General features: G+C 40.4%; 1 protein-coding gene across 3 annotated transcripts in view; it reads left to right on the forward strand.

Annotated features, from left to right (window-relative positions):
• The window catches only part of LOC135464591 (dnaJ homolog subfamily C member 13-like), a 71860-nt gene that overhangs the window by 24766 nt on the left and 33834 nt on the right, over nucleotides 1-13260 (forward strand). For all 3 annotated transcript variants that reach the window (XM_064742031.1, XM_064742032.1, XM_064742033.1), the window contains exons 21-30: nucleotides 1583-1678; nucleotides 2465-2572; nucleotides 3448-3576; nucleotides 4743-4887; nucleotides 6161-6230; nucleotides 7077-7236; nucleotides 9084-9146; nucleotides 10286-10387; nucleotides 10927-11031; nucleotides 12337-12539. In XM_064742031.1, coding sequence (XP_064598101.1) covers nucleotides 1583-1678; nucleotides 2465-2572; nucleotides 3448-3576; nucleotides 4743-4887; nucleotides 6161-6230; nucleotides 7077-7236; nucleotides 9084-9146; nucleotides 10286-10387; nucleotides 10927-11031; nucleotides 12337-12539 — 1181 coding nt within the window. The remainder of the gene's footprint in view (nucleotides 1-1582; nucleotides 1679-2464; nucleotides 2573-3447; nucleotides 3577-4742; nucleotides 4888-6160; nucleotides 6231-7076; nucleotides 7237-9083; nucleotides 9147-10285; nucleotides 10388-10926; nucleotides 11032-12336; nucleotides 12540-13260) is intronic.

The raw sequence follows: 13260 nt of genomic DNA on the forward strand, positions 1-13260 counted from the left end.
TGGTGTCATCCCTGTGTGTGTGGTGTCATCCCTGTGTGTGGTGTCATCCCTGTGTGTGTGGTGTCATCCCTGTGTGTGTGGTGTCATCCCTGTGTGTGAGGTGTCATCCCTGTGTGTGTGGTGTCATCCCTGTGTGTGTGGTGTCATCCCTGTGTGTGAGGTGTCATCCCTGTGTGTGAGGTGTCATCCCTGTGTGTGTGGTGTCATCCCTGTGTGTGTGGTGTCATCCCTGTGTGTGTGGTGTCACAGCATCCAGAATACTATACCCTAAATGACCATAGATTTCCTCCATGACTAAGGTGCCCGTGTTGTATACGCTGTTATGTTATAGTGATTTTGTCTGTCTGTGCATCGATCCGTATTCGTGTCCTGACTACAGCCCTTGCAAATAACCAAGGCATTTGGCAAAAGCCGTCATAAATGCCGTGCTAAATTGAATTTTGATCGGCAAAGAAAAAAAATAATTACAACCACAAAACTTATGGTCTGTAAAATGAAAGTAGGTTGTGCATGTCTTACATTACTGCCAACATGGTCATGGTGATGTTTGACTGATGACCCCTTGTTCTGAATATTAATAAATACTGTCATAGTGTTTTTGGTCTGGATTATTTAATCCATGGAAATTTAACACCGTGTGTTTGTTGACTACGGCAAACGGTCAGTCCTGTGTGGCATTCTCCAAGACACAAGTGTTGTGAATGTCATATATCTAATTCTATAGTAAATCCCAAAGGAGGGAGAGCAGCCTGCATGGTGATGGACAGAGCTCCGTCCATTTAGACCAAAGACAACAACAATATTGTTTATACTTTCTCACTTGTCCTGTTTGGTGTCCACAACATGGAATTCAAGTAGAGCAACATGTAAATCTCTGTACACCGTGGTCACCGGACTGCCCTAATAACAGCTAATATCTGATCTGCTTAAAGTGCACCATAAGGTACCAAGGGTTGGGTGTCCTGTTTGGTGTCTACAACATGGTATTGTAGTAGGGCAGCATGAAAACCACTTTACACCATGGTAACGGGACTGCCCTAATAACAGTTAATATCTGATCTGCTTAAAGTGCACCATAAGGTACCAAGGGTTGGGTGTCCTGTTTGGTGTCTACAACATGGTATTGTAGTAGGGCAGCATGAAAACCACTTTCCACCATGGTCATGGGACTGCCCTAATAACAGTTAATATCTAATCTGTTTAAAGTGCACCATAAGGTACCCAGGGCTGGGTGTTCTGTTTGGTGTCTACAGCTCATAAACGACTTCATGCTATAATCACAGGACTGCCCTAATAACAGTTAATATCTGATCTGTTTGAAGTGCACCATAAGGTACCAAGGGCCGGGTGTCCTGTTTGGTGTCTACAGCTCATAAACGACCTCCTGCCATGATCACAGGACTGCCGTAATCATTATAGATATCTGTGTGCTTTAATCAGATGCTGTTGATCCATTTGTCCAACAGAATAGTTAATTTGTTAACATTTATCCTTCAGTAAAGCTACTCATTGAAATGAATCATGCAGCTGTTTTTTAATCTCTCTCTCTTTTTCTTTTTTTTTTGTGTTTTTTTTTGTTTAGCCCAATGGTCTCTTGTTGTACCTGGACTCGCCTGACGATGTCCCAGCTTCCGAGGACGATCTCTTGCACATTCGGGACAACGTCAAGCTAGCACAGGTAAGAAACGCATTTCACGGGTACAGTGTGGCTTTTATACACTTAGCCTGAATTGATTTAGTGCAATTGTCGTAATGTTAGTCCGTTCATCTCTTTCTTTGTACACATTGTATCAAGTACTTGAACTCACATTTCAGAAAGTTACACCACACATACACTTTGACATTGGGAAAAGCTTTTTCTGTGATTTTGGCCAATTTTTTCAGAGTCATTGTCGTCAGTTAATTAAGTTTGTTCTGTGACAGACTTGTAGAAAAAGTATCTTTGAACTCTTTAAACGCCTATCATCAAACTTTTATCACTTATGCACCCGAATATGATCTGAGTGTGTATGGTTATATAATTGAGCAGAGAGGCTCTGGAATACCTGGGCCCCCCCTTGGGCGCATGGGAAGCAGGCTAGCAAACAGAACCCTTCCACAGTAGATCTAAACAGGTCTCCTAGAGATGGGTAGATTCTCTTCTGGTGGTTATGTGCCAGTCAACTGCAACGAGATCCAAGACTGTAACCGACAACACCATCTTAATAGTACTCAGAGTTCAATTCCAGCTTCTCCGGCTGTACGTGGGAAGGTCTGGCAGCAACCTGCGGATGGTCGTGGGTTTCCCCTGGGCTCTGCCCGGTTTCCTCCTACCATAATACTGGCTGCCGTCTTATAAGTAAAATATTCTTGAGTATGGCGTAAAAACCAATCAAATAAATAATTAAATAAATCTTAATAATAATCATCAAAGGAAATTTGTGACTGAAGTAAATGTTTTCTAAAGATATTATTTTGATTTCAGGATCATCAAAACCGTAACCGCATGAATGCACAGTGGCGTGTGATAGAGAAGAAGATAGATAACTTCCTCCAACACTGGAGAGCTCGAGTTGGACTGGAGAAGAAACAGGTACGTATACTTACTTGTAGAAATAAGCACATCATCTCACTAGCATGCATGTTTTTGTAGGAACTATAGACAAATATTTAATGTAAATCAGTAGGATTTATGCATACAGTTATTATGAAAATGATGCTAAAATGATTTGTTTGTGTCAGTAAAGACGCAAGGCTCATAAAATTGTGGGATTTTTTTTTTCTACGCATAGTTCTCTCAGAATGTTTCCAAATATTGGTTGCAGAGGTGGTTTTAAAGGTTGAAGAATTAGGGTATATCTATATATGAATAGTTCTTAATTTTAGAATTTATTACAAAAAATTCTTACATTACAAAGCAAACTATAGCTATGTTTGATACACTATGGCACAATCTCATATCGGTTACAGCAACTTTACACCCAGATGTTGTGCTCTTGAAAAGATGGCTGACTACTGAATCTTTTTCACTGGATAAAATTCACTTTAAATTTGTTGAAAAGTTCGTTATAAATCCATGATAATTGAAGTACTGAAATTTGTATGTAAAAAGGCTCTTTCAGGTGCTCATGAAGGTCTTAGAATCACACTTTTGATGCCAACTGTTAAGTGTCTTTTGGTCAGAAATTGATCAAACTTTACCCAAAAAAGTCTTACGTGGGAATATGTGTTAGGTGAATTGATTAGAATCAAAGGAACGTTGAAAAAAAACGTTGAAAAGTTGAAAAAAATGCTAAACTTTAGGTGAAATGCAGTAAGTTTTGTTAGACATGTTTGATTGAAAAAATTTCAGACCGAGCTGAGAAATGTCTAAACGTCTTAAGATCATATAACTGCTTGGTGAGTTGTCTTTTATTGATTGAAAAGTAGCTCACTTTGATTGAAAATGTTTTTGTGTTTTGTTGACAGACTGCCAATGACAAGCCTATAGTATTACGGAAACGCCGTCAGAGGATAAAGAGTGAAGCTAACTGGCCCTTATTTTATTATCACTTCAACAGAGACCATGCGAAACCCAACCTTATCTGGAATTACAAGGTTTGGCTAGAGTTTCTTTTGATATCTATCTGAAACAATAATTAGATGTGAACGTTCTTAAGTCCTGCAGCACACCAGCACAGTGCAGTGAAGCAGAAGCCTCTCATAAATGTGGTGGCTGTGAGTTCAAGTCTAACTCGTGCTTTCTTCCTCTCCGGCTGTATGAGGGAATGTCTGCCAACAACCTTCAGACGGTCGTGGGTTTCCCTCGAGTGTCCTCCCGTCATAGTGCTGGCTGCTGTTGTAGAAGTGAAATATACTTGAGTACAGCATTAAACACCAATCAAATAAAGAAATAAATTAAGGCCTACAAAGAATGTTGAGTGTTGGGTAACACAGTATGTTCAGCTTAGTACAGAATGCTGTTCTAATAGCAACTCATTCCGTATGTAAAAGATTAACATTCTGTATATACTGATAGTTCATAATGTTTTCAGTTTGCAAATAAAATCATTAAAATTTGTCTTGTTGAAAGACATAAATAATCTGTTACACATAACTTAATATCTTAAGCCCCTGACCAGTAGGATTGCTTCTTGGAATGCAGCTCTGAGGGATTCAGCCAATCAGAGTGTTTGTTGACATACTGCTCTAGATGGTGCAGCCATTGCGATTGCTTGCTGTGAAATGCAACTTAAACTGGCAGAGCCAGTAAAACTGCTTGTTTGGAATGCAGCTCCCATTTGGTCAGCCACCGAAAATGCTTGTGGGTGTTGCATCAGGTTTAAATGTGAAAATTTACCATATGTCTGCCAAGGTCCTAAGATTGACATTTTGTTTCCTCCAATCTTTATGCCAACATTAGTGTAATATATTGCAAAGAGTGTCAAGATCAAGCAGTCAAATTTGAGAGCTCAGTTGGTTAGCGCGCTAGCGCAGCGTAATGACCCAGGAGTCTCTCACCAACGCGGTCACTGTGATTTCAAGTCCAGCTCATGCTGGCTTCCTCTCCGGCCGTATGTGGGAAGGTCTGACAGCAACCTGCAGATGGTTGTGGGTTTCCCCTCTGCCCGGTTTTCTCCCACCGTAATACTGGCCGCCGTCGTATAAGTGAAATATTCTTGAGTATGGCGTAAAACACCAATCAAATAAATAAATCAAATAAATAAATCAAATAAATCAAATTTGAGAATAAATCACACTGGCTATCTGACCGATTATTGTAGACAAGAGAAGAGTTGCGAGACGCTCTAGAGAATGAAATCCGGGCGTTCATGGTCGACCGTGAGCTGGGAGCAACTCACATCATCGCCTGGAACCACCAAGAGTTTGAGGTCCCGTACAACTGTCTCGCTGAGGAAATCAAAATAGGTGGGTGAGGTCAAATTATAAATAGGTAGGAGGTAGGAATAAGAGATTGTTTTTGTTATCTTATAGCTGTGTATAATATACAGAGGGTATAGCACAGTGAAGGTTGAGTATTATAAATATTTTTCGAGTGAGAGATAAAAATGATAACCCAGGTAGCTTCGAATGAGGCGTTGAGTTGGTTAACATTTCCACCTGTCATGAGAAAAGTATTTATGATATTCAACCTTTACTGTGCAATATTCTATTTATTATTTATATTTTTGACATTGTCCTAATTTTGTGTATTTGAATGTATTTAAGTAATGTGTTTAGCTGCAGGCCTTCACAGGCTTGTGTATGAAGAGTGACGTCGCACATGACGTCTTGTATAACGTCATGTCTTGTGGCGTGACGTAAGAAATGTTGAAGTTGACTAAACTTGTATTATACTAAGCTGGGTTTGGAAGGTCATAAAGCAAAATGTTTCTTTGTGATATCATGGCTTCGGGGTCTGTAATAATGAAAATGATATCAAACTCTAGCCAGTGAGAAGATATCACGCTATGTGACGTCATGGCATCAGGATGTGTAATATCAAAAGTGATATCTAACTCTATAGCCGGTGAGATATCACGTTTATCATGAATAAAATCCTGACATTTCGCCTTTATATAAATGATAAAACTGTATTTAACCTATTATTTGAGATTGTGCTTGTCACATAATTTATGTTGATTTTATAAAACAGTTTTGTACGTGGGAAGGCCTTCCAGCAACATGCGGATGGTCGTGGGTGTTCACCGGGCTTTTCCCAGTTTCCGCCCACCATAATGCTTGTTGCTGTCGTATAAGTGAAATATTCTTGAGTACGTCGTAAAACATCAATCAAATAAATAAATATATAAATATAAAAGAGTTTTGAAGGTGATAGTAGGATGATGTGATCAGAAACAATTGTTTTGATTTATGTATTTATTTATTTATTTGATTGGTGTTTTACGCCGTACTCAAGAATATTTCACTTATACGATGTTGGCCAGCATTATGGTGGGCAAAAACTGGGCAGAGCCCGGGGGAAACCCACGACCATCCGCAGGTTGCTGCATGACCATATTTGTTTTACCATGTAATTGTTTTTAATCACAGTATATAAACTGTGATGGGTATTTTAGGTGCATGTGAACTAAAGGAAATTTTTCATGGTCTGAAAATGTAAACTGTCTGACATTTCAAGGGATTTTGACGAATATATATCCTGGAAGTGTAAAATTATAAATTATTACTAATATTTCAGGGGATTATTATCTCAGGCTGTTGTTAGAAGAGGACACAGAGTCAGAAGAAACCAGCGCCATCAAAAAATCGTAAGTTGATGTTAAATGTTCTGAAGAACAGACATGCTCTCTGGTTGTTCTTGAGAAGATCTGTTGCCAGTTGGATAGTCGTGAGTCCCTTCTACACACCACCTTCTTAACAATTTTTCAGTCATACGATGATGAAGGAATCCTTAGAGTGCATGCAGTGTGCCTGCTTTCCACCGCTCTTTTATCTTGTGCTGCTTCACTGAGATGCCTTATCGAAAGCAAGTTAGCTGCCCTGCCTTAGCCGTTATACTGATACAGGTCAACCAGTCGTTGCACTATCCCTTTCATGCTGAACGCCCAGCGAGGAAGTTACAACTTCCTCTTTTAAAGGTGTGGCTCGACCCAGGATTGTCCCTGGATCTACCGCTCCAGAAGCGGAAGAAATAGTAAAACTTCCCTATAAAAGTGGGCCTTTAAGGCAGTTGAATGAATGAGAATTGAACAAAATGTGTTGCATGTAAAGTGTTAAACTTTAGGTGAAATAAACGGATTTCTTTTTAAACATTTACAGGGCCTCCATGGCTCAGTTGGTTAGCGCACTAGCGCAACATAATGACCCAGGAGTCTCTCATCAATGCGGTCACTGTGAGTTCATGTCCAGCTAATGCTGGCTTCCTCTCCGGCCGTATGTGGGAAGGTCTGTCAGCAATCTGCGGATGGTCGTGGGTTTCCCTCGGGCTCTGCCCGGTTTCCACCCACCATAATGCTGGATGTCGTCGTATAAGTGAATGTATTCTTGAGTACGGCGTAAAACACCAATCAAATAAATAAATAAATTTAAACATTTACGAGGTAGTCTAATACTTGTAGTGAAGAAATAATCTGAAGATCTTTAATCCTTCACAGGTATGAATTCTTCAACGATTTATACCATCGATTTCTGCTGACCTCCAAGACCAACATGAAGTGTATGTGTCTGCAGGCCATGACAATCGTCTACGGTCGATGCCACGAGGAAATAGGGGCCTTCAATGACACACGCTACATCGTAGGCATGCTGGAAAGGGTAGGTAACTCTGCATACATGTAGTTAAGCATGCTCAAAACGTAGAGTCATTGGAAGTACAATTCGCTGTAAAGTCTACCGGTTAACTACCTTCTATTTTTGTGGAAAACCTGTTGGTCGAGTGGTCTAGACGGTTGACATCTATACCTGTCAGAAGTAGAAATAACAGAAAATATAGCTGCTCAAACAGCGAGGCCAAAGTTCAAGCCGGTATTGGGTGTCGCTCCCAGTTAATTGAGTGGTGTCTTTATGCGTTGATACATAACCAACTTACCATATATTCCTAGCCATCAGTACGCTTCATAGCGTGTACATGTAAATGTGCCAAATATAGTAAATCAGCCTGTGGCCAATATTTGAAGGAGGGCATCTCCTGTGTTTAACATGGTTTAGCGATTTTCAGCATATTTATATCCCTTTTTACACGGCAGTTTTCAGCTTTAGAGCTATGACAGTTTTCCGTCACGTGACTTGCAAATATGGGGGAATTAACTGCTTTTCTCAACTTCACAGCCACAATTTGCGACGGGTGGCATACTTACAGTATTTCTATATTCATCCTGGACATGAATAGATTGTTTATGCATTATAAATTTATATATAACATATACTCATAAAAAATGTGCCAAAATATAGTGAATTAGTCTTTTGTCAAACTTTGAAGCCATGTACATTTTGTATTTATGAAGACAGCTCAGAGAGTTTCACAAAACATACAGTACATATGTAGCCCCACCCATTTAGGATTTTTGAGATTTACAGCTGTACATGACTTGTGTCAGTTTTGTGTCACGTAACCAACAAATATGGGGGACAATTTTTCGATTGTTGATTAGAAATGCTTCCATCAGCTAAAAAGCACAACTTCAGATCCTTTCCTAAACCATACTGAAGTTTCAGTTAGGTACCATTTGTCATTTTCTCATAAAGTGTCTCAAAGTATTGCAAAGAATAATAATAATAATAATCCAAACGAATGCAACAGGGATTCAAGCCTGAATGGTTTGAACCCCTACAAGAAGGATTCAAGCCTGAGTTTGAACTCCTACAAGAGGGATTCAAGCCTGAGTTTGAACTCCTACAAGAGGGATTCAAGCCTGAATGGTTTGAACCCCTACAAGAGGGATTCAAGCCTGAATGGTTTGAACCCCTACAAGAGGGATTCAAGCCTGAATGGTTTGAACCCCTACAAGAGGGATTCAAGCCTGAATGGTTTGAACCCCTACAAGAGGGATTCAAGCCTGAATGGTTTGAACCCCTACAAGAGGGATTCAAGCCTGAATGGTTTGAACCCCTACAAGAGGGATTCAAGCCTGAATGGTTTGAACCCCTACAAGAGGGATTCAAGCCTGAATGGTTTGAACCCCTACAAGAGGGATTCAAGCCTGAATGGTTTGAACCTCTACAAGAGGGATTCAAGCCTGAATGGTTTGAACCCCTACAAGAGGGATTCAAGCCTGAATGGTTTGAACCCCTACAAGTGGGATTCAAGCCTGAGTTTGAACTCCTACAACAGGGATTCAAGCCTGAGTTGAACCCCTACAAGAGGGATTCAAACCTGAATGGTTTGAACCCCTAATAAACTTGGTCATGGGTAGGTGACACCAATATTATTGCTTTTCAAAGCTTTCTTTTTTTTGTTTTTCTTCTTTTTTTTTTTTATAACCTCTTTCGACATTGCAAAAAGATTTATTCTGCCCGTAAACCAACCATTTTAAATTGGTGCACCTTATTTGTTACAAATAAAGTTAAAACATGACAAACATTTATTTGGCTCCGTCATCGTAATGGATCTTTTTAGCTTTCTTTGATCCATAAAGTAATCATAACTAATGCCATGTTTTCAGTGCTCAGACAAACTGGAGAGAGATAGACTTGTACATTTCCTCAACAAACTCATCTTACACCCGGTAAGTCTGCTTTGTTAACTGCTCTGTGTGCATACGTGGTGTGCCAGCAACCTGCGGGCTCTGTCCGGTTTCTTCCCACCATAATGCTGGCTGCAGTCATTTAAGTGAAATAATCCTGCATATAGTATGGTGTAAAAAACCATTGAGATAAATAAATAAACGACTGGACTGTGTGTCATAAGCAGAAACTTCTCCTGTGTGTTAAACAGTTCAGTGGATACAATTTAAGTGGAGAAAGTTTCTGTACTTCGGGCACCAAACTCTGGCTGGTCATGGTTTTTCCCCGGGCTCTGCCCGGTTTCCTCACACCATAATGCTGGCTGCCTTTGTATAGGTGAAGTATACTTGAGTACAGTGAAAACTCCAGTCAAATAAATAAATAAAACAATTTTTGGTATTAAACCTTTTTCTAACTTGTCAGTCATAAATTATGAAAGATGTATGTGGAGTAAGATCATTTTTTCAGCATTTGTGACCAAACAGTTAGGGTGACAACCTCAGTGAAAGTATCTATGCTGATCTTATTTTATGATGGGTTTTTATTTAAACATAAATGTATATACGTTTTACATATTTTCATATTTTTAAGGCTTCTACACCTTTGTTCAGAGTTGTCAGGTTTTAGTTTTACAAGAAAATAAATAATATTAAGCATATGTTTGAAATATCAGAATATTAAGGATATTGCATAGAAATCTCGTTCTGAGTAACTGACAGTGACATTTGAATGAACATAGTTGATGTGTAAAAGTTGTGTATTCTTTTGTATAATTTGTCGGACTGGTAGATCCAGGATCAATCCTTGATCGAGTCACACCTAAGACTTTAAAAGAGGAAGTTGTAACTTCCTCGCTTGGCGTTCAGCATGAAGGGGATAGTGCAACGACTGGTTGACCTGTATCAGTATAATGGCTCGGGCGGGGCGGCTTACTTGCCTTCGGTAAGTCGTCTCAGTGAAGCAGCACTAGATGAAAGAGCGGTGGAAATCCGTCCTGCTACAAGGAGGCACATTACACGTACATGCACCCTAAGGATTCCTTCGTCGTCATATGACTGAAAAATTGTTGAGTACAACGTTAAACCCCAAGCACTCACTCACTCACTCTTTTGTATAATTTGTATAATTTTGTGAATTTCAGAAAAACGTGAAAGAAATTATGAATGCCAATGGTATTAAGACACTGGTGGACTTGTTAACCCTGGCTCATCTACACACGACGAGAGCCACTGTTCCATTACAGGTAAGGTTTGTGATTGTGACCTCTTAAAGGTAATATTTGGGATGCCTTTATACTTAATTATGATGTTGCTTACTTCGGAAAATCAAGATTCTTCTTCCAATGAAATATTGTTGTTTCATGCCAGTATGATGTTTACCTCTTCGGTGGCCTAATGGTTAGAGCGTCTGCCTCAAAGTTGGGAGGTCTGGGATCAAACCCGGGACTGGTCATACCAAAGACTAAAAATGGTACTTGTTGCGGCAGTCAGCACTGAGGGTTAGAGCAGGGAACAGGACTGGTTGGTGACTGGGTAGGGTGTCGTGTCTGGTGTCTTCGGCATGTGCTTTAAGTGATGGCAGCACTTTGGCGACATGGACTCGCCCTGCCACAGAAAGACACAGTCTATATACACACATCTAATGACTCCCCGTCTTCTTTTGACCGAAAAATTGTTAAGTACAACGTTAAACCTCAAGCATTCATTCATTCATTCTGTTGATATTCGGCACTGTTGTTGTTTCACACAAATGTGATTGAGGCCTCTTTCGTTGTTCTTCCAGACCAATGTGATCGAGGCGTCACCAGACATGAAGCGTGAGAGCGAGAAGGAGTGGTATTTTGGTAACAAGGACAAAGAGAGGTTGGGGCCATACAGCTTTGATGAGGTCAGTCCATTTTTTTGTGTTTTTGTTTTTTTAATTCCAAATTGATATGTAGCTTCTTATGAATAAGAACAATTATACATTGTGCGTGAACGAGAGATACAGATGAACAGGAAAAGGAGAAAGACACAGTCAAAACAAAGCCCTGACCTCTGAGATTCGTCATGATGTTTTGATCATAGTCAGTTTACCCTGATTGAAGCCCAAGAAATTGTTTGCAGTCACACCTAAACTGACGTATTGAATCTGGCAGGACTTCTATTTATCTGTGGTAGTCGCATGATTATGAAATCAAAGGCCCTCTATGACAAAACTGTGCATATGTACGCACCTTTTAAACAAGAGAGTAACATCAAGGGAGGTAATTAAGTGCGTCCCTATTCGTAAAGAAAGTTCGGGTTCCAGAGCACATATAGCTCATGTGACAAAGCTGGACGGATTAAGATTCCTCTAATTCCTCAACGTTTTTCACATGAAAGAGCAACTTTTATACATATTCATAATGTGATTTTGGAGAAAAAACTACAATAGTTGGATTCACTAATTTCAGGGCTTCACAAAAAGTACAATTTTTTCAATCAACACAGAATAATGATACCAGATATGCTTGAATAAAAACACCTGGCAGACATGCGAAAAGGTTGACAAATTATAGAAGTCAGAATTTATATTGATTGATTCGAATCACAACGGGTTTTTGTGCTTTTGTTGAATACAACTTAATTAAATTGATCTGTATAATTAAATATTTTCACTGCAAATCATACACGCTCCAGCCGTACGTGGAAAGGTCTGCAGGCAACCTGCGGATGGCAATGGTTTCCCCCTGGGCTCTGTTCGGTTTCCTCTCGCCATATTGCTGGCCACCGTTGTATTATTAAAGTTTTCTTGAGTGTGGCGGGGCCTCCGTGGCTCAGTTTGTTAGCGCGCTAGTGCTGCGTGATGACCCAGCAGTCTCTCATCAGTGCGGTCGCTGTAAGATCAAATCCAGCTCATGCTGGCTTCCTCTCTGGCCATGGGTGGGAAGGTCTGACAGCAACCTGCGGATGGTCATGGGTTTCCCCTGGGCTCTGTCCGGTTTCCACCCACCCTAATGCTGGCCACCGTCGTATAAGTGAAATATTCTTGAGTACGGCATAAAACACCAATCAAATAAATAAATAAATAAATTCTTGAGTGGCGTAAAACACCAGTCAAATCAGATCAAAATACAAATGATACACGTTCCACATGAATAATTTCTTGATGTCGAGTACTACATTAGACTATCAATTTAACAATTGTTTCATTTGTTTTTAATTTTTGCAGATGAAGGATTTCTATAAGGAGGGTACAGTCCATGCCAAGACACGGTGCTGGGCACAGGGTATGGACGGCTGGCGACCCATGCAGGCCGTTCCGCAGCTCAAGTGGACGATACTGGCCACTGGTCAAGCAGTCATGAACGAGTCAGACCTGGCCACACTCATCCTCAACATGCTCAACAAGATGACAGAGTTCTACCCAAGCAGGTACGGATTAATCTTTTCTGTCTCATGATCAGACTAAAAGAGTCGCTGTGAGTTCAAGTTCAGCTCATGCTGGCTTCCTCTCCGGCCGTAAGTGGGAAGGTCTGACAGCAGCATGCGGATGGTCATGGGTTTCCCCCGGGCTGTGCCCGGTTTCCACCCACCCTAATGCTGGCCACCGTCGTATACGTGAAATATTCTTGAGTACAGCGTAAAACACCAGTGAAATAAATACATAAATCAGACTAAAAGTGAGGGGTATTTGTATCCGTCTGTCTGTCTGTCTGTCTGTCTGTCTCTGTTTTTCACGCAGTGACTTCTATGCTATAACCGCTGTGAGTTCAAGTCCAGCTCATGCTGGCTTCCTCTATGGCAGTACATAAGAAGGTCTGTCTGCATCCTGTGGATGGTCGTGGGTTTCCCCCCTGGCTTTGCCCGGTTTCCCCCCACCATAATGCAGGCCGCTGTTGTATAAGTTAAATATTTTTGAGTGCGGCGTTAAACACCAATCAAATTAAATTCATTTAATTAATCTATGCTATAACTGCACCAAGTATATATCAGTCAGATCTGTGCACAAGTTTTTCCATATTTAATGATCTCTTTGATTTTTCATAACTGCTCCAGATATTGTCTGATTTTATCTGAAGCCAGAAAGTTTTGTGTGCAGATTTCGTTGTTGTGACCACTCCGATACAGTTCACAAACAAGCTTTTTCACATTT

The sequence above is a fragment of the Liolophura sinensis genome, chromosome 4, assembly GCF_032854445.1.
Source record: "Liolophura sinensis isolate JHLJ2023 chromosome 4, CUHK_Ljap_v2, whole genome shotgun sequence".
NCBI lineage: Eukaryota > Metazoa > Mollusca > Polyplacophora > Chitonida > Chitonidae > Liolophura > Liolophura sinensis.